The sequence below is a fragment of the Littorina saxatilis genome, linkage group LG4, assembly GCF_037325665.1.
Source record: "Littorina saxatilis isolate snail1 linkage group LG4, US_GU_Lsax_2.0, whole genome shotgun sequence".
NCBI classification, from domain to species: domain Eukaryota; kingdom Metazoa; phylum Mollusca; class Gastropoda; order Littorinimorpha; family Littorinidae; genus Littorina; species Littorina saxatilis.
Genome location: NC_090248.1, coordinates 29783168 through 29805576, shown reverse-complemented (window position 1 = coordinate 29805576; position 22409 = coordinate 29783168). Strand labels below are relative to the sequence as shown.

At 40.5% G+C, this 22409-nt stretch overlaps 1 protein-coding gene across 1 annotated transcript in view; it reads right to left on the bottom strand.

The window, feature by feature from the left end:
* Positions 1-2175: 2175 nt before the first annotated feature.
* LOC138964440 (TBC1 domain family member 25-like) overlaps positions 2176-22409 on the bottom strand; it is a 30596-nt gene continuing 10362 nt past the window's right edge. The window contains exons 2-8 of the mRNA XM_070336393.1: positions 20922-21031; positions 19935-20083; positions 13882-14031; positions 12093-12331; positions 10243-10461; positions 6722-7009; positions 2176-5467 (exon numbers count right to left, since the gene is read on the bottom strand). Of these exons, the coding sequence (XP_070192494.1) occupies positions 3905-5467; positions 6722-7009; positions 10243-10461; positions 12093-12331; positions 13882-14031; positions 19935-20083; positions 20922-21031 (2718 nt within the window). The 3' untranslated portion in view covers positions 2176-3904. The remainder of the gene's footprint in view (positions 5468-6721; positions 7010-10242; positions 10462-12092; positions 12332-13881; positions 14032-19934; positions 20084-20921; positions 21032-22409) is intronic.

Here is a 22409-nt window from a genome sequence, read left to right as displayed (position 1 = left end):
ATATATTACCTTACTGGGAGAATGCAAGTTTCCAGTACAAAGGACTTAACATTTCTTACATACTGCTTGACTAAAATCTTTACAAAAATTGACTATATTCTATACAAGAAACAATTAACAAGGGTAAAAGGAGAAACAGAATCTGTTAGTCGCCTCTTACGACATGCTGGGGAGCATCGGGTAAATTCTTCCCCCTAACCCGCGGGGGGTAGCAAACTCACACGCCTTAATAACTTGACTAACAAATCTGTAAGTAGAAAATACATTACAATAAATGAAAGCAATATTTTTAATAACAGCCATTTTGACGGTGTGTAACTGTATGAATATTCACAGGCAAATTAAGTGCATTGTCTTTAAGAGCATCAATGTCATCATCAGAAATGTTGGAGTGAACTGCTATGTCCATAATTATCATCTTGATAGATATTGATAGTATTATATATATTGCACAGGTGCCCATCAATTACACAAACGTTCAGTCATAAACAGTGTCAGAGTGTGCACAGTGGAACCAGTCTTTTCAGACTCCGGATGTTTTTTTCTCAGATTTTCTGTTCATAAACCTCTATCATTTTACATCTACCTCCATTTTAAGACACCCCCCCCCACCCCCCCCTCCTTTTTCTTTTTTTAAAAACCTAGATTTTTTTTCCAGATTTTTGGAATTTTCAAAATGGGGTTTCCACTGAAGTTGCTCACTACTCCGTCCTCTTATTTGAGCAAAAAGAAAACGATTATTCTGTCTTTCATATCACAATAAGCAGATATAGCTGTATATTAACAGATCATTCTGTTGGAGACTCGACAATGTCAATGAAGTTTAGGAATTCCAATTGCATATCAGCTTCTTCATGCAATCACAATAAAGGAAGGAACTTAATTAGATTAAAATATCAGAAACTCGTCAGGTATCACATGGCACAAGTGACTGCTACACCCATCCAATAATCTAATGTCATTACACATACAGCACAAGCCATTCACGCATCCCAGTTATTACAGCTAAAATTCACATTCTTTCTAATCAATTTAATTAACTCAGTTGTAAGCTCAATAAACTCTGTTGTAAGCTTAAACTCTGTTGTAAGCTTAACTCGGTTGTAAGCTAGCTAAGCTGATCACTAGAACGACATTTGACTTTGAGCAACAGCTTTAACCATGCTCAAATGGACATGCTTAACAATAGAGACTCAATAAGATGTTCAAATGAAGATGTTCAGCAGTCTTATTGTGATAAAATTGTCTCAATGCACTGAAAACTCACTGATTGTAATGGCTTTTGTGTAGCTTGGCTACAAAAAAGAGTAAATAATGGCTTTGTGGCTACAAAAAAGAGTAAATAATTGCTTTGTGGCTACTAAAAAGAGTAAATAATTTCTGTAAGCTTTCCTGCATAGTTCAGCTCACATAGTAAGCCGCATATCTACTATTTTTCTTAATTAATTCCTTATTTTAGCAGAGTACATACCTGTATGCTACTGCTAGTTGTCAGCTTTCCAGTTTAGTTCAGCTCACAGCTGTAAGTTACATCAGTTTATGCTCCAAACTTCTATTTCATATACCGAGACGTGCAAGCCTACATGAGCTTGTTAGCTTTCCTTTTGATCATTTCGACGGGCGCAGTGGCGTGGTGGTAAGACATCGGCCTCCTAATCGGGAGGTCGTGAGTTCGAATCCCGGTTGCTACCGCCTGGTGGGTTAAGAGTAGAAATTTGTCCGATCTCCCAGGTCAACTTATGTGCAGACCTGCTAGTGACTAATAACCCCCTTCGTGTGTACACACATGCAGAAGACCAAGTGCGCAAGGAAAAGATCCTGTAATCCATGTTAGAGTTCGGTGGGTTATAGAAACACAAAAATACCCAGCATGCCTTCCCCCGAAATCGGCGTATGCTGCCTGAATGGCGGGGTAAAAACAGTCATACACGTACAAATCCACTCGTGCTAAAACCATGAGTAAACGTGGGAGTCTAAGCCCATGAACAAAGAAGAAGATAATTCAGTTTCATGGTGCTCCAGTCAATCTCACAAGTACACCTGGCAGCAGGTAAACGCCCTAAAAATAAATCCCAGCCTTCTGGTAGTGTTTTCTTAATGCTGGCAGTCAGGCAGCAAGGCCGGACCAAGTTCGTTTGAGGGGGGGGGGGGTTCCAACTGAAGGCAGGGGTCCAAAGTCCACATTTTTTTTTCTCTGAGAGGTATATTGGATGGCCAGGGGGGGGGGGGGGGGGGGTTCCGGAACCCCAGGAACCTCCCCCCCAGATCCGGCCCTGGGCAGCTGTGCGCAGTCACAATGTCTCACCATTTAGCTGGTAGTACAGCAGGAATGATCAGAATCACTTTCGTACAGTACATCACTGTCTTCTTGTACACAAATTGCAAGTACAGTGGAATCCCTCTTCTGAGACCTCCAAAAATCTTAGAAAATCAGGTCTTAAAAAGGAGGGAGTCTTTATCTGGGGGTAATTTTACAGAGGATAAGAACACAGAGTCTGAGAAAACAAGGTCTTAAAAAGGTGGGAGTATTAAATTGGGGGGTCTTAAAAGGGTGGTTCCACTATACTAATTATGCACTTCCTTGGTAGGTTAAGGTAATGCCTGACTTTGCTGGAGCCATCTCAGTAAAGGCAGGATGACGTCTCACTCTGTTATCTAGTCGATGAGATAAATCTGTGAGCATAGCAGCAAGATCTCCGCTTCAGCGAGTCGCATGCATGCCCATTGAGCTGATACTGGTCAGTAAGTCTTGTAAAACAAGTCTCGCTTTGTCCACAGGACATAAAGTAAAACTTGAGGGACATGTCAATGGCATCATGGCACTTCCAATGAACACAGTTGAAACTCTCTTCCTCTCCCACACATTGAATTGATAACTGACGGGCGAAGTGGCGCAGTGGTAAGACGTCGGCCTCCTTATCGGGAGGTCGTGAGTTCGAATCGCGGTCGCTGCCGCCTGGTGGGTTAAGAGTGGAGATTTTTCCGATCTCCCAGGTCAACTTATGTGCAGACCTGCTATAGTGACTTAACCCCCTTCGTGTGTACACGCAAGCACAAGACCAAGTGCGCACGGAAAAGATCCTGTAATCCATGTTGGAGTTCATGTGGGTTATGGAAACAGGAAAATACCCAGCATGCCTACCCAACGAAAGCGGAGTGAAGCTGACTATGCTCTCAGAGTATAGTTTGGGGAACCCAAATGGGCAAACGAGCTCACACGTCACCAGAATTTCTGGAACGCTGAAGAAGAAGAAGAAGAAGAATTGATAACCATCATGTCTCCATTGTCTTTTTTTTTCTACAATGCTGCAGTACAACCAACAACAAAAACTCCCGCATCTATCTGCTGATGCTGTGGATTTGTTTTATGCTCAGCGAAAGCTAGCTGCATGTGATCAAAGCAGATTCTTCTTCTTGATGATCGCCTTTACACTTTGAGTCCAGCTCTGATCAAAGCAGATTCACTTTGATGGGAACGCTGTTTTGTAGCTCAGCTGGATGCTGCTCTGTAAATTTGCTTGCATTCTGCCTCAGCTAGCATGTACAAAGTTTTTTCAGCGGAGAATGCTTTCGGGCCTTACTCTCTGAGTTACAGTAACTTAATTACACCCTCCTTAATTAAACTCATGGTCTGCTCTCTGCTCAGCACTGTGCTCCCCATAAGTGAGGACCTCGGTTATTCCCTCAGACCATACTCATCACTTGTTCTTGCTCAGCGATGGCTTGTTGGACACAAAGCTAGCCTGCACAGAGGTTGTTGTTTTTCTGCAAGAAAGCAATATGCAGTGAAATCCTTCAGCTCTGAGATATGAGCTGAGTCCATGCACAACTGTACCTTTGAAGAGGAAGGACTTAAAAGTCCTTGCTTTTTAAATTTTACACAGAATTTATACTCATCGCTGACTTATACACTGAGGCCATAATCATCGTTGGCTTTCCGCTCAGCCAGGGCTTGCTGTGCGCGAAGGTAATCGGTATACAGTTCCCTGGCCTGGGAGAGAACTTTATGAACGTTGTGCTTGCGCACCATCTTGTCAAAGAACATGGCCACATCCTCGTAGTCCATCCCAGTACGCATGATCTGCTCGCGATGTTGCAGCAGAAGGGTGAAGCACAGGAACATCAGGAATGGATTGCCGTTTCCAAATTCCTGGGGAGGGGGGAGGGTTATGGAAGGAGGTGGGGGGCGGGGCTTGGGGGCTTGGAGAAGGCCAGTGGGCCAACTGCCGGAAGCCTGTTCGCCCTCCACTCCCCCTTCTGACACGCCGGAGTCGGAGTGGCCGCGACGGAGATTCCCCTCTCCGGCTGTAGGTTCTCTGGAACTGGTGTTCGTGGAACAGGAGTTTTGATTGGAGGAGATTTCGCGAGGAATGAAGATGTCGGCCGGTCGCTTTTTGGGCGAGGCGAGAAGCTTCTTCATGCTGCCGAAGAAACCGGAATACCCCTCATCCTCTGCCCCTCCTTCTTTCTTCACCGGGTCACTGTCGGAGCCAGGGCTGGCAGGGTTCGATTCCAAGGACAGACTGAACTGCATTTCCTTATCACCCTCCTGAACTGATGGTTTACGGGGGATGGGGCCTACATCGTTGGAAAGATCAGCCGTTCCGACCTCAATACTGATATTTGCATAGCTACTGTTCGTTTCCGCACTCTCTGCAACGTCCCGACTTACAGATACAGCACAGTCCGGAATTAGGCAAGCGCCCGTAGGACACACGCCATCCTGGTTCAGATAAGAATCGGAAGCCGCATATGCTTCAGGAGGACACGACCTGTGGTTTGAAGGCAACCTGTCCACATTTTCATGCATGCGATCACCTTGACCGGACACAGAATTCTCCTCACACAGTTCTCCATTCAGTCTGCAGCTGTCACTTTTAGAACCGTTCTGCTGAACACGAATTGGGCTAGACTTGTTGCTACCTCTCTCCTGCCCACGCGTAGGGGAGGAATTGTTACTACCCCTCCCTCTTCGACGAGAAGGGGAGGAGTTTCTGCTGCTCCTTTTTGGCCTGTGAGAGGGAGAGTCTTTCGCGCCGTCCTGCGGGCGAATGTACTCCTGCGGAGGGACGGTCAGACTGTTGTTGCCGCTGCCGCAATCCTGCAGGACCTGGTCAATGCTGTTTGACCGCTGCTGCAACGATCTGGTCATGATGTCATCAATCTGAGGATAGTCCAACCCCCGATCGTCATCAGCCGGGGAGACGTCAAACATGGTGCCTTGGGAGGTTGCAGGCTGCTGAACAGGCAGTGCTGTTGTAGGGGGATCACTGGCGTTGGAAACAGGGAGGGGGAGGTCTCGGGCTCGGTTTGAGCAGCGCATGGCGAGCAGCTTGGCGTAGACGGACTGCTGGAAGGAGAAGGTGGGGGAGCAGGGGGAGGAGGAGAGCAGCTTGACGTTGTAGTCCGGGTCCACAAGGGGCAGGTCTGTTTCGGGTGGGGTTGGGGGTAGGGTGCTCCACATCACCTGACCAATTACACAAAGTTCAAGATAAAATCGAACAAGTCGCGTAAGGCAAAATTACTACATTTAGTCAAGCTGTGGAACTCACAGAATGAAACTGAACGCACTGCATTTTTTCACAATGACCATAGTCCGCCGCTTGTGCATAACGGAGTGAAACTGACGAGCCTGTTCAGCGCGGTAGTGGTTTCGCTGTGCTGCATAGCACGCTTTTCTGTACCTCTCTTCATTTTAACTTTCTGAGCGTGTTTTTAATCCAAACATATCATATCTATATATGTTTTTGGAATCAGGAACCCACAAGGAATAAGATGAAATTGTTTTTAAATCGATTTCGGAAATTTTATTTTGATCATAATTTTTATATTTTTAATTTTCAGAGCTTGTTTTTAATCCAAATATAACATATTTATATGTTTTTGGAATCAGGAAATGATGTAAAATAAGATGAACGTAAATTTGGATCGTTTTATATAAAAACAAAATTTATTACAATTTTCAGATTTTTAATGGCCAAAGTCATTAATCAATTTTTAAGCCACCAAGCTGAAATGCAATACCGAAGTCCGGCCTTCGTCGAAGATTGCTTTACAAAAATTTCAATCAATTTGATTGAAAAATGAGGGTGTGACAGTGCCGCCTCAACTTTTACAAAAAGCCGGATATGACGTCATCAAAAGTATTTATCGAAAAAAAGAAAAAAACGTCCGGGGATATCATTCCCAGGAACTCTCATGTCAAATTTCATAAAGATCGGTCCAGTAGTTTGGTCTGAATCGCTCTACACACACACAAACACAGACAGACACACACACACACACACACATACACCACGACCCTCGACTCGATTCCCCCTCTATGTTAAAACATTTAGTCAAAACTTGACTAAATGTAAAAACAAACATGAAAAAAAAACCAGCAACTTTAAACTCACAAATCAGGCACCAGGCAGTTCTCTGAAGAATTCTGCTTCTGTGTCAGACAAGTGAAGTATCTACATTTTAGCATGTTCATGGATGATAAGCTTTCTCAAGTGCTTTAGAATGGACACGGTTTTCTCTATAAGCATATTCATATAGATACACACACACACACACACACACATGTACCTCCAGTGTATTATACATGTACCACAAAGGCTAACTAATCTTTTTCTCCAATTCTTCAATGAGCTGACCCTTCCTCCAAACAATATCTACAGACCTACTCACACAGCCTCCTCCATTATAATCACACACACACACACACCACTCTTACCTCCAACATGTACAGAGCATCCTCAAAGGGGAACTCTCTCTTCAGCTGAAGCAGAAGCCACCGGTAACAGAAGAACAGGTCGTGAGCGTTGATCCCTTGCAGGTACTCGTAGAATGCAGGGTCATTCACCTGCAACAGCTCGGCCAGGTGGCGAAACTGGGTCATCATGGCCGACCCATCGGGGGAGAAGTTGCCGCGCAGTCGACTCATGAGGCTGCAGAAACAGATGTAGGCCTGGGCTTCGTCTTTCTGAATCACTAGAAGCGGGGAGGCAAGGTCGCTCATGCCCTGAAGAGAGAGGGAAGCATTTTTCGTGAAAGAGTTCTTCAGCGTACTGAAAAATTTGAAGTCAGGGAAGCATTTTTCGTGATAGAGTACTTCAGCCTACTGAAACATTTGAAGTCGTTGTGTAGGATCTGCAGGGCATCAGCTACATTGTAGATGAGTTGTTCTTTGCTACTGGTCACAAGTGGGGGTCAGCTCACACGGACGCATTGTTCAATACAGTCTAGGGGAGAAACTGGTCACAAAGCACCCAGTACATGCCAGAGAGATAGGAGAATCGGCACAATCAAAGAAAATACCAAAATCATTCAAAAGATCTGGAAATATTAAGATGTACTGTGAAAATGCTAGCAAAAATGGCGTCCAAAAACGGGAACGCACACTTGGTGTGTCTTTGAAGACTTGCCTCCCGTTCTGTGTTGTTGATAATAGTCGTGTTTGTGCTGTTTTTGTTGCAATAGTATCTAATAAAACTGATGCAGTTCTTGAAATGTTGCAAATTATTGTTGTCTTTGTGAAATGCGAGATTGTTCTGAGGCGTAATCTGCATACGGCTGATGTCACACATAGGGTACCCCACTTCGATCAGCGTATCACTCCAAATGAGCTTCATAGCAGAAAAGCAAATACACTACCAAAACACTGCATAACAGATCTACAAGTCTGAGCCAGAATCATTGAAATTTACTTTCTGTATAAAATATTGCAATCAAATTTGTTCACGCTGTCACACAAATAACGCAGGTTACCCTCGCCTTCGATTCAAAGTAACTCCAATCTGACTGAATTACCATCGAAACGCAGATGACGAACTGATTCACCACACATTTGTGGTATTTTACACACAAATTTCAACTGTGTTGTTTCGCGATAAATAGCCATAAACAAACAAATGTGGCGCCGTCCCGTCGCCTCGGAAGGAATAACGCAGGTGACCAAGAGATTGTTTCCGATACCTGTCTGATTAAAATCATCGTTTTTTTCACGAATGACAGCTCTTTGGCAGATCTGGTGAGTTGGAAACTGTCTATGAATGTTTCATTTAATGTCAAATGCGTACATTCTTGTTTATAATGTTACCTTTGGGCTCATAAATGAAGTCAATGGTCGTGTTTTCCTAAAGTGACTTTTGTCAGCATAGAACTTACTGTGCTTTGATCATTGACTGAGAAGAATCTTCCGATGACACTAGTTCATTTCACTACGCGACTGCAGATCTGCAAGGAAACTTATGGCAGGGGAAATAAGCTTAACTGAAGACGAATAAGCGGAGTAACTGTTCTTCAACGGATTGCTCTTACACTGATCTAGATATTTAGATCTTGTCGTCTGCTAGTCTGCTAGTAAGTAGTCTTCGGTCGTGTGAAAGTCACATCTATTTCGACTGTGTGCATCGATCCGTGTAGTGAAATGTTGATCTTTGATGATTTGGCAACATAACTTCGCCACAATTAGTGCTTCGAGTGTATCTTTTGAAAACGTCTTTTAACTAGACTGTGTTTCGACAGCCCAGACGGTGAGGATCCTTGATAGCTCACAGGGTATATAATGTTTTCCGCCGTTTTTTAAAGAATCCTTTCAAATTTACTATTCCAAAAGTACCCTATGACACGACTCGAGTGGCAAAGAACATTCTCTGCAATTCCTGTCTCAGTCCGTGCAGCCGTTTCGGGTCCTATCGTCATCATACAAACATACACACAGACACACAAAAACCAGCTTTAAAAGTTAGATTATGTAAGAACCATGTGAACCAGTGATTTTTTCTTATGTACATCAGATACTACAGTATTTCTGCTTGATGAAAAGCTATATTTCAAAAACAAAACTAGAGATTTGAATTTTGACAACTTTTTCCCCTTTCTGTCACCAGTACTGAAGAACAACTCAGATGGAAAAGAGAAACTTAATTTTATGACTACGTTAGAGGCCACATCAACAAAACAGGTATTCAAACCGTTTCCACCTTAGCACACCATACCTATCAAAATCAAACAGACACCTGTATGTCTCTTTAATTTAAGCCCATACACTGCTTAAAGCTTAAAAGAAAACACTGACTAAAGAAGTCAGGCTACTAGAAGTGACATATTGAACACTAGCGGAATACCCGGCTTCGCCGGGGTGAATCGCGAGACAGAGGCAGACAGCGTGGCGGTTCACCACAATCACCTTTGAAGGCGAAGTCCTGTCAAACGGGATTGAGAATTTTAGAGCTTATTTCTTAGCCCTATATTATCTGTTGTGGTTTCTCAAATGCCAGAACATACAGACTGACAAAAGCCGCTAGACCCCATCACAAACAGAACTCAATAATCCACAGGTGTTGCTTACACACACACACAAACACACACACACACAGAGAAGCCGTATATATATATATGTATATCTATATCTATAAATATATAGAGATAGGTGACAGTGTATTTTTCGCGTGGCTATAAATTGATTCGACGTTTTCACTTTGACAGTAAGAACAACTTACGGGTGCAAGGGAAGCGTTCTGGAGAGCGCAGTGACATTCTAAAAATAGTAACGTAGACTGAAACGGGAATATGGATTGAAGCCACACGAAGGAAGGGAGATAAACGCAAAACACTGGAGAAGATAAGGAAGAGTTACTGGGAATGGTGAAATGAACAGAAAAACCAAAATCGGTTCAGCGCTGCGCGCTGAGAGCACGTGTTGAAATATCTCATCGATGATATTGTGTCCGGGGTGTAGCTGAATACGGTGTCCAAATTTGAAAAAGATCCACCGAGAACTTTGGCTTTGGTGTGTCGGTATGGGGGCCCGGGTAGCTGAGGTGGAACCAAAATCGGTTCAGCGCTGCGCGCTGAGAGCACGTGTTGAAATATCGACCAGGTTGTGTCCTGTCCCGGGTGTACCTGAATATGCCCACCAAATTTGAAGCAGATCCATCGAGAACTTTGGCCGTGCATCGCGCACACACACACACACACACACACACACACACACACAGACAGACACAAGTCGTATATATATATATAGATGGTGACTGGCATTATACAGTCATAAATAAGACAAGTTATGTAAAAGACAACAGCTGCAGTATATAGTACATACAGATCAATAAAAAAAAAGACAATTAAAAAAAAAAAGGCAAATCTATCACAAAAATGGCAAATCTTTTGTTTGACCAGGAAACAACAGCAAAAGCCAACTTGCAACTGAATAAAAACAGGACCAAAAGTCAAAACCGCAGCACCACTAACCTGGCAATAAGAAACATCAGGGTGCGTCAGGGCGTAAGTGACCAGGATGTGGAAGAGGCTGAGAACGTTCTTGTTGTCGTCACTACCAGCGTACAGACGGTGAGACCTGTCGGTCCTCATAACGTCTTTCTTCACCATGGAGGCCACATACTTCACCTCTTCCGTTGTGGATCCTCCAGCAAAACGCTCCTTCCACTCATCTCGCAGCGAGTAGTATTCCTGCATAATTGCCACAGAATGTCCATGTATAGAAATCAGCCTCTTTGGCCTTACAGACATATTAGATGGTCTAATCTTTCGCATGTCAACCCCCCCCCCCTCCCCCCCCCCAAAAAAAAAACCCACACAATAAAAACAACTTAATGCTCATAATTTGAGATATGCTGACTCATGAAGATGCTCCAAGAAAACTTTAAGGTATGTCGATAATACTTTCTTTTATGCCCAAACTCAAAACAAAACAAGTCGCGTAAGGCGAAAATACAATATTTAGTCAAGTAGCTGTCGAACTCACAGAATGAAACTGAACGCAAAGCCATTTTTCAGCAAGACCGTATACTCGTAGCATCGTCAGTCCACCGCTCATGGCAAAGGCAGTGAAATTGACAAGAAGAGCGGGGTAGTAGTTGCGCTAAGAAGGATAGCACGCTTTTCTGTACCGATCTTTGTTTTAACTTTCTGAGCGTGTTTTTAATCCAAACATATCATATCTATATGTTTTTGGAATCAGGAACCGACAAGGAATAAGATGAAAGTGTTTTTAAATTGATTTGGACAATTTAATTTTGATAATAATTTTTATATATTTAATTTTCAGAGCTTGTTTTTAATCCGAATATAACATATTTATATGTTTTTGGAATCAGCAAATAATGGAGAATAAGATAAACGTAAATTTGGATCGTTTTATAAATTTTTATTTTTTTTTTACAATTTTCAGATTTTTAATGACCAAAGTCATTAATTAATTTTTAAGCCACCAAGCTGAAATGCAATACCGAAGTCCGGGCTTCGTCGAAGATTACTTGACCAAAATTTCAACCAATTTGGTTGAAAAATGAGGGCGTGACAGTGCCGCCTCAACTTTCACGAAAAGCCGGATATGACGTCATCAAAGACATTTATCCAAAAAATGAAAAAAACGTATGGAGATTTCACACCCAGGAACTCTCATGTCAAATTTCATAAAGATCAGTCCAGTAGTTTAGTCTGAATCGCTCTACACACACACATACACACACACGCACACACGCACGCACATACACCACGACCCTCGTTTCGATTCCCCCTCGATGTTAAAATATTTAGTCAAAATTTGACTAAATATAAAAATAGTATTTCCTTATCAAATTGGACTGTATTCAATCTTTTCTTTCGATTTCTGAAAGTACTTTCTATTAATAATTTTAAATATTTCTTTTTACAAATATTCATCGCATTATAGCCTATCCCAGTTGTTATTTACAGCATTTTTTGTGAAAATTGCTTTGCACTCAATCTTATCTTTTAATACCTTTCCCTTTTAGCAAACATGAGCAGCAAATCCTCTGGCTTGTGTCATTCTCCAACTGCGTGGGGCACGTAATATAAGCATTCACTTGAGTTCATGTCCCTATTGTTACAAATTTCATTCTTTTATTTTACCCCCATTACCCTGTTATTTTCACCTTAAGTCAATCAGACTTGTCAGCTAGTACTTTCATAAATGATGTGAAAAAAGAATTATGAATACTTTTTCCGGTGAAATCTTAGTACCTTTTCCAGTGAAATTTTAGTACAACAATCAGATAGTGCACAATCTTTTCAGTCATCAAAAACTCTTGTTTTTAAATTTAGGACAAAGAACTTACCTTTTCTTTTCGCTTCAAATAGTCAAAGCGCTCTCGACCAGACATGTTCTCAGGGAATATGTTTAGCAGATGGCGCCACGCAACTCGTCGCAGAGATCCCTCGATGCCGCCCTGATAAATGCTGAGACGGAACTCACTGGGTTTGACCATGAACCCTGCGGAATCCAGGTAGTTGTGAAACTCCATGTCAGACATCGGTGGCTTTAGTGGCTTGAAAGAGTCATCAGACTGCCTGAAACCTGGACAACAGAGATTCCGTAGTCTACTTACTGTCATACTCATTTATGTCTCTATCCAATTATTTGCTGTTTCTATTCAACTGACAATCCCACCGCCATCAAGATCAAGTTCACGGAGAAAGTCTCAGGGCTTGGAAAACATACATGCGAGGCAACTCTGGGTGGTTGGACGGGGATAGCAGCCTGAAATTCCTTGAGCAATTTCTCTGATGATAAGTGTACAGCGAAACCCTCTGTTCAAGACCCCCTCCCCCAAAAACTATAAGACTCGACCTCGACCCCCCACCCCCCTTTTTAAGACCATAATTGCTTTCTTAGATTTTATTTTCAGACCTTCTGTAAATCTGCGTCCATTTTAGGACTGAATGCACTCCTTTTTACATTTAGTCAAGTTTTGACTGAATGTTTTAACATAGAGGGGGGAATTGAGACGAGGGTCGTGGTGTATGTGTGTGTGTGTGTGTGTCTATCTGTGTGTGTGTGTAGAGCGATTCAGACTAAACTACTGGGATCTTTATGAAATTTGACATGAGAGTTCCTGGGAATATATCCCCGGACATGTTTTTTAATTTTTCGATAAATCATGTCTTTGATAACGTCATATCCGGCATTTTGTAAAAGTTGAGGCGGCACTGTCACACCCTCATTTTTCAATCAAATTGATTGAAATTTTGGCAAAGCAATCTTCAACGAAGGCCGGACTTTGGTATTGCATTTCAGCTTGGAGGCTTAAAATTTAATTAATGACTTTGGTCATTAAAAATCTGAAAATTGTAATTAAAATTATTTTTGTATTAAACGATCCAAAAATACGTTTATCGTATTGTTCATCATTTTTTGATTCCAAAAACATATAATTATGTTATATTCGGATTAAAAACAAGCTCTGAAAATTAAAAATATAAAAATTATGATTAAAATTAAATTTCCAAAATCGATTTAAAAACAATTTCATCTTATTCCTTGTCCGTTCCTGATTCCAAAAACATATAGATATGATATGTTTGGATTAAAAACACGTTCAGAGAGTTAAAAAGAATAGAGATATAGAAAAGCGGGCTATCCTCCTCAGCGCAACCGCTAACCGCGCTTTTCAGTATTGTTAATTTCACTGCCTTTGCCACAAGCGGTGGACAGACAATGCTACGAGTGTACGGTCTTGCGGAAAAAATGCAATGCGTTCAGTTTCATTCTGTGAGTTCGACTGAGCTTGACTAAATGTTGTATTTTCGTCTTACGCGACTTGTTCTTTTTTTAAATTGGAGGTCTTGCACGGGGGGGTTCTACTGTACCCAAATTATCAACAACTACAATTAATTTCTGTGCCAACAATTAACCAGCAAACTCATTTCAAATCTCTGCAGAGCTCCCTTGGGCTGAGGGGTACGAACTGAAAGTGGGTGCCTGACCCAAACGGGAGAGAACAAACTGCGGGTTCTGATTTGTTGAAATCACAACACTTCTCAGTTTCAACCAATCCAACACTGTGGGTGGTAACTCTGTCGTGCACCTCAGCCCTCACTGACCAAAGCTAGTGTGTAATCACTCACCCATGGCTCTCTGCATGGAGGTCATGGTCTTGCCCACGTGTGTGGAGATGTTACTGGTGATGGCCCCCAGCAGGGAGTTCTTGTCCAACAGACTGGAGATCCTGGCCTGGGGGATCTCAGCCGGTGCTATCACATCCCAGTCGTCCAGCTCTGAACAGACAGAAATAACTGAATGTTAATGATAAGATAGTCAAACAGTAACACCTGAGGACTTGACAGGTGCACAAAATAAGTGAATGTTTAATGATAAGATAGTCAAACAGTAACACCTGAGGACTTGACAGGTGCACAAAATAAGTGAATGTTTAATGATAAGATAGTCAAACAGTAACACCTGATGACTTGACAGGTGCACAAAATAAGTGAACGTTAATGATAAAATAGTCAAACAGTAACACCTGAGGACTTGACAGGTGCACAAAATAAGTGAATGTTTAATGATAAGATAGTCAAACAGTAACACCTGAGGACTTGACAGGTGCACAAAATAACTGAATGTTAATGATAAGATAGTCAAACAGTAACACCTGATGACTTGACAGGTGCACAAAATAAGTGAATGTTTAATGATAAGATAGTCAAACAGTAACACCTGAGGACTTGACAGGTGCACAAAATAAGTGAATGTTTAATGATAAGATAGTCAAACAGTAACACCTGATGACTTGACAGGTGCACAAAATAAGTGAACGTTAATGATAAAATAGTCAAACAGTAACACCTGAGGACTTGACAGGTGCACAAAATAAGTGAATGTTTAATGATAAGATAGTCAAACAGTAACACCTGAGGACTTGACAGGTGCACAAAATAAGTGAATGTTAATGATAACATAGTCAAAGAGTAACACCTGAGGACTTGACAGGTGCACAAAATAAGTGAATGTTTAATGATAAGATAGTCAAACAGTAACACCTGAGGACTTGACAGGTGCACAAAATAAGTGAATGTTAATGATAAAATAGTCAAACAGTAACACCTGATGACTTGACAGGTGCACAAAATAAGTGAATGTTAATGATAAAATAGTCAAACAGTAACACCTGAGGACTTGACAGGTGCACAAAATAAGTGAATGTTTAATGATAAGATAGTCAAACAGTAACACCTGAGGACTTGACAGGTGCACAAAATAAGTGAATGTTTAATGATAAGATAGTCAAACAGTAACACCTGAGGACTTGACAGGTGCACAAAATAAGTGAATGTTTAATGATAAGATAGTCAAACAGTAACACCTGAGGACTTGACAGGTGCACAAAATAAGTGAATGTAAATGATAAAATAATCAAACAGTAACACCTGAGGACTTAACAGGTGCACAAAATAAGTGAATGTTAATGATAAAATAGTCAAACAGTAACACCTGAGGACTTGACAGGTGCACAAAATAAGTGAATGTTTAATGATAAGATAGTCAAACAGTAACACCTGAGGACTTGACAGGTGCACAAAATAAGTGAATGTTTAATGATAAGATAGTCAAACAGTAACACCTGAGGACTTGACAGGTGCACAAATAAGTGAATGTTTAATTATAAGATGGTCAAACAGTTACACCTGAGGACTTGACAGGTGCACAAAATAAGTGAATGTTTTATGATAAAATAGTCAAACAGTAACACCTGAGGACTTCATAGGTGCACAAAATAAGTGAATGTTTTATGATAAAATAGTCAAACAGTAACACCTGAGGACTTGACAGGTGCACAAAATAAGTGAATGTTTAATGATAAGATAGTCAAACAGTAACACCTGAGGACTTACAAAATCAGAATAAAGAATAAGCCTGGCAGCCATGCAACCAACCAACAATTTATCAGCCTGCATGCAACCAACCAATATATCTACATTATGTTTGGGCCCTTATCTTTAATTATGTAGCAGAATCAATAGAGGAACTTAAACTAAGTCAACATCCCATTTTTATTCTGAAAATGGGAAATAAAGAGATGAGACTAGAGGGAGGGAGGGAGGGATGAAATTGAAGAACTGACAGGCAATCAGACCTAAAGCACCCCCATGATCATTTCTAAGACCTTTCTTTCTTTATTTGGTGTTTAACGTCGTTTTCAACCATGAAGGTTATATCGCGACGGGGAAAGGGGGAGGGGAGATGGGATAGAGCCACTTGTCAATTGTTTCTTGTTCACAAAAGCACTAATCAAAAAATTGCTCCAGGGGCTTGCAACGTAGTAAAATATATTACCTTACTGGGAGAATGCAAGTTTCCAGTACAAAGGACTTAACATTTCTTACATACTGCTTGACTAAAATCTTTACAAACATTGACTATATTCTATACAAGAAACACTTAACAAGGGTAAAAGGAGAAACAGAATCCGTTAGTCGCCTCTTACGACATGCTGGGGAGCATCGGGTAAATTCTTCCCCTTAACCCGCGGGGGGGAATTTCTAAGACCGCATGATAATAAACCAAAATATGAGAACTCAGTACCATAGGTAAAGCCAGCAACCTGTCAATATTGTGCATGTACAGAAATACAGTGTGGGTTTTTTTTTCGTTCATGGGCTGAAACTCACACGGCTTTTACGTGTATGACCGTTTTTACCCCGCCATTTAGGCAGCCATACGCCGCTTTTGGAGGAAGCATGCTGGGTATTTTCGTGTTTCTATAACCCACCGAACTCTGACATGGATTACAGGATCTTTTTCGTGCGCACTTGGTCTTGTGCTTGCGTGTACACACGGGGGTGTTCGGACACCGAGGAGAGTCTGCACACAAAGTTGACTCTGAGAAATAAATCTCTCGCCGAACGTGGGGACGAACTCACGCTGACAGCGGCCAACTGGATACAAATCCAGCGCGCTACCGACTGAGCTACATCCCCGCCCTCAGAAATACAGGTGATGTGAATCATGTCAGACTCATACATATTTTACATACTGTCAACTAAACCAACCAAACAAAAATCACTTTACACTGAATCTTGAAAAAAAATAGGAGAAAAAAAAAATAGAGAGAGATGGAATGAGAAAGAAAAACCTAACCCTATCTCTCTTTAAAAACTAATCACAAAAGAAAAATTCCTGAGAATTTGAAAAGACCAGCATGCGCACACCCTCCCCATCCACACACACCCACACCTTAAAAAGAATCAAATGGGTTAATTCCACATACAAATGGCATAGTCATTAAGAAAATCAAAATCCCATCAACCAATTAGAAAAGATGTGGCTGTGAACTTACGCCCAATGACTGCTGTAAATATCAACAAGAAGAAGAAAAAAAAGAGAAAATGTTCATATTTAAAATGTATGAGTGCCGAATAAAAAAAATTACAATTTATATCCAAGCAGTACTTAACGTACATATGTAACTTACTTCTCTTAGTTTTACATGCACACATCCAAACACACATCCAAACACAGTCTCAGAGACATCTTACTAAAAACTGACTTTGCTCCAAACATAAGTTTATATTTTTACCCTAAGCAACAAAGTAATCTAACTTCAATAACCAAACTAAAGCAATACCTAGCATTAAACTAAACTTGCGACTTGCTCGACTGAAAAAGGACCAGTTGACTATATACACCCTCCGTGGTTTTTAGTCCACCAGACTAGTCTTCATCCCAACCTTACTTACTCATTTCAAATGTCTTCCTAACTGGCGCTGAATCAGACAATGAAATCAGAGTTGCAAGATTCAACATGCACAGAATACTTACTCACTGATCAGTTTAACATCTATTAGGCCAACAAAAAAAATAGGTGTGGTTAAGGTAACATAGCCAACAAAAATAGGGTAGGAAGGTAGGCAATCGCTGCTTTTTTAAAAAAAAAATTTTTTCTAAATAGCAGAGCAACCAAGCGTGTAGCACTCGCAACCGAAGAAGATTCCGCCATTTTTGTCATGGCAAGTGTCTGTTGGGCCTTTTTAGTGGGAGTTATTTCCCTTGCATCGTCTGTCGTCTGCATGACGACTCGAGCGCTTTCGCTTTCATTGCGTTTTCTGCACTCGTTTTCTTGGTTTTTTTTGGGTTTTTTGACAAATGTAATAAAAAGTTATAGGGTCGGCCCCTAAAAATAGGGTAAGTCGGGTTACCGTAACCACACCTATTTTTTTTTTAGGCCTTACAATAAAATGCTGAACAGAAAATATATATTTGAGCTGACCATCTACTAATATATGTCTGCAATTACTTTCAAATGAACACAAAAATAATCGATGCCAGTCATGTCTACACAGTAGTAATTCAAGCTTAAAAAATTGTTAGGTACGTTAAATTTAAAGCTGAACACATGCAGAGACAAAACATAACTTACAATTAAAAATAGAAAAATAAAAAAAGTAATTGTCAACTAAATAAAAGTGAAAAAGCATGTCCCAAAAGCTATCTTCATACATGTAGCTGCAAACTTATGAAAAGAAAAGACTAATCACTTGAAAATTATCAACAGCAAGAGAGATGTACAATGAAAAATCTGTAAAACGTACCATGTTTTTATAAACAAGAGTAAAAAAGAACACAGCTTCTATCGTCTGTAAAGTCAATTGCATGATATGATAGCACTGTAAAGGCGCATGCCATCTACACCAATCAAGATTTGTGAAGTTTTATATAGGGGGCTGACATGTAATTTTCCATAATTTGTATGCTTTTATGTTGTTTTTTTTTGTTTTTTTAATGTTTTGGCACTGTCAAAATAAAATGCTTGGAGCTATTTGGGGACTTGCACTATATAAAAGCTATTTATTATGATTATTATTTAGAATCAAAATTTGTCATATTTTGAAGTTAGTGATTTTCATGGCTCTTCTAGCTCACATGGAATCCTTGAAGTTCCCTTAACTCATTCGCTGCGTGTCGGAACTGGAATTCCGACACCTGTGTTTAGCGTTGGCCGCGTGCCTGCACTTGAGTTCCGACGGATATCACAAATTTTTAACGGTGTAAACGGTCCTGCTGACCAAGGGAACTTCTATCTGTCTACAAGTTCCTTCCCTTCAATTGTTGGGATTAATTTGATTTTGTTGACGGTGTGCGACCCACGTGTTTTGACTTTTCCAAGATGGCAGATCGTTCTGCTGACAAGACGTAGTAACTTGAAAAGAGTGCTAGAACTTGTTATTCAGTTCGGTTCTGATCTTGACCTTATTGATGATGATATTGGAGATGATATTTTACATTCTGGTGACGAGTTTGTGCCAATGGACGATGATTTGGGTGATGATTCGGACAATGAAAGTGCCGATGATGACATTGTGTATGATGAACCCATGACGTAGAAAGTTAGTTTGTTTTTTGCTTCAAAGAGGTAGTTTGACTGGATGTGCAGACAACAAAAGGTATGTTCTTTCAAATGTTTCATATATTTTCTAAAAGAGCAAGTTTCAAACTTTGCAAAAATGTAAGGTAGGTAAGGTTATTTTGTGTTGTTGATTTTTATTATTTTTTTAAAAATGGGTCAAAATCGTGCGATTTGAGGGAACACAGGGAAATTTAACAATTTAGACGCGCCACGATTATGCTTGACACTCACCAGTTCAAGTCTATTTAACAGTAATTTTTGTTTCTGATTCACCGGCAACACTCTGATTCCCCAGCAACACTCTTGACATTTGAAACAGTGCATATCAGCTTGATTTTGTGAGAAAAAGTACTGGTGTTTCATTCAAGAACAAAAAAGTTTTTTGTGTGTGCTTCAAATTGGATATTTTGCCTGGATATGAAGACAAGAAAAGGTATGTACTTTCAAATGTTTCATATATTTTCTAAAAGAGTAAGTTCCAAACTTTGCAAAAACATAAAGGTATGTAAGGTTATCTTGTGTTGTTGATTTTTTATAATTTTTTCAAAATGGCTCTAAATCGCGCGCTGGCAGGGAACACAGGGGAAATTTAGACGCGCCTTGAATGAGTTAATTCAGTCAGACTTGAAGACCAGAGTCCTTACGCAAAACATGCACAAAACACACACAGACAAGGCACTCCAACACAAATCTTCTCAGCATGAGCACATCAATGCAAGAAGAAAGGCAGGCCTAGGGCAGTAAAGGGGACGTTACTTTTTGCACCAAGCTGACCTTGGTCAAAGGGCTTGAGGTCAACCTTGAGCTTGAGACAGGGGTCAGCGGCGCACTGGAAGGCCGCATCCATGTCCCAGTCAGACAGCATGCTGAGGTACACCTCCTGTCCCTCCGCATCTTTGGCCAGGTAGCTGAGCGTGAAGTCACTGGACAAAAAAAAACAGAATATTAAATTACTGATAATGTTATGTCCAGTCAATTAAAACACAACAATTGACCAATTTCCATGACAGCATACTGAATTTGAACAGGAAATCTGAAAAAGCAGGGTATTAAAAGGGAGGAAGTCTTAAATCGGTGGGTGGGGGTGGGGGGTGGGGGAGGTGTCTTAACAGGTGAGTTCCAAATTCCACAGTAATACCAATAGACACACAGACATGAAATCTATCTAAGACCGGCTCAAACTACAGTTAGTTTTGCAATAACATTGCGTGCAAGGCAAAACGTGCTAATTAACAATTTCCCTTTTCCCTCCTCTCTGACTGTAATAATCCATGCAAGCTTAGTCTGGTCAGATACAGTGTCTGCTTGTAGTATGCATGCAGATCAAGATCACTTGCAAATAAGCCTCCTTGGGGTATTTAGTAGACAATCGCGATTGGCAGAGAATCGTGTTATAGTGCATTAGCAATATTATAATTGGCATCTGTGGTTCCGAGACATGGATGCTTGTGTTGTCTAGCTGCCTTAGCAGATATGGCAATATGCAAGCACTTGCAGGTGGATATGCAGACTGATACACAAATAGATAACACAGACAGACAGACAGTCAGTCAGTCAGGCAGACAGATGCACAGCTAGAGCTCATTTAATTTAAACAGTAGGCTTGCATGCTAATGATGATAAATCTCGTTGAGACTGCATATCAATATCCCCTTCCTGCGTGTTTGTGTGTGTGCTCACAGTCACACTCTATTTACATTCACAGAAGCTCATGTATGCAACAGAAAATGATTCTAGGCCACTTAATCCATTAATGCTCACCTTTTGATTTCAAAGGCTTTGGCCAGAATCCCTTGCAGCATCTCGAAAGAGGTGATCTGTGGATCTATTGAGAACTTCTTGTACTCTGGCTTCATCATCCCATCGCATTTCTGAAACAATATATATATTTGACACTTACATTGTGTACTTTTGACCTTCACTTCACTTTTAAATTGTATGCTAAATTTATACATAAAGGTATCAACTATCATTCATGTGATGTACGCACAGGAGTACAAAAAAACAAAACCAAAACCAAACAAAACAAAACAAAGTCATACATGCAGTGTAACTTCTGTTTTAAGAAACTTTCAGCTTATTTAGGAATTATCATCTCAAACTCCTCCGAAAACGGCGTATGCATGGCTGCCTAAATGGCGGGGTAAAAAAACGGTCATACACGTAAAATTCCACTCGTGCAAAAAACACGAGTGAACGTGGGAGTTTCAGCCCACGAACGCAGAAGAAGAAGAAGAAATCATCTCAAACATCTCTTCACAAAGTCAGTCAACCTGCATTTTATGGTACGTACATTCTCCCTCCATTAAGACCCTATAACTTATAAAGTAAAATTCTTGGTCAGAATTAAATCGACGAGAAAACAGTAAGACCAGGGCAATGAAACAGTGGACATGTGTACGTGCATGTGTGAAACAGCTAGCACACATAATGACTGAATCTGTTGCTGTTTTTGTATTGAAAAGAAAATCAGACAGCGATTGTTTCTGGTCATAGCTCATAATTTGGCTTTGCCCTACTACAGAGCTTAAAAGCTGTAATTTTTTCGTGACAGGAACATCGATCGACAGAAAACCAGTAGAACGCACAATACTCAAGAGACATAAAAAACACACCATACAAATAGAAATGACACATTTTTCAGAGATATTTCACAAAAAATCATTAATTTAAATCATCAAAAATAAGGAATGGACACCACTTTTGTAATTTAAAACAAAATTAAGCTTCCACATTTAAAGTCCTCCTTTCAGCATACAGCATACAGTCAGCTATTCTTTTTTGAATATAAACACGATTACAAGCTCTTCCATTTCAAACTGATGCAATTGTCAAACAAGGTCACATTACATGTACAGTACTGTAACTTTATTTGTACCAAACAGCTGCTCTACTGAAGCCATGGTCATATTTTGTCAGCAGCACATATAACACAAACTTCCCACATGTAATGTAGGCTGCGCCTCCTGAAACTGCTGTTTTATTAAGCCTCACATTCAGGAAGGGTACAGTTAGAGTAAAGGTTAAGAGACTTAATTGAGGTACAATTGCAAAAATTTTCCAAACGGAAATTAAGGCTATTAATCATGATTAATGTTGAGATAATGATCCTATTTTGACTAAGTTAATCACAAATAATCAGTCAGTCATCACAGGGAAATGAAACTTCCCTTTATTCTTTCTGTGAATTTCAATTCATCAACTAAATATTTAAACACACACAGTAGTAGTTCAAATTAGCAATTTAAA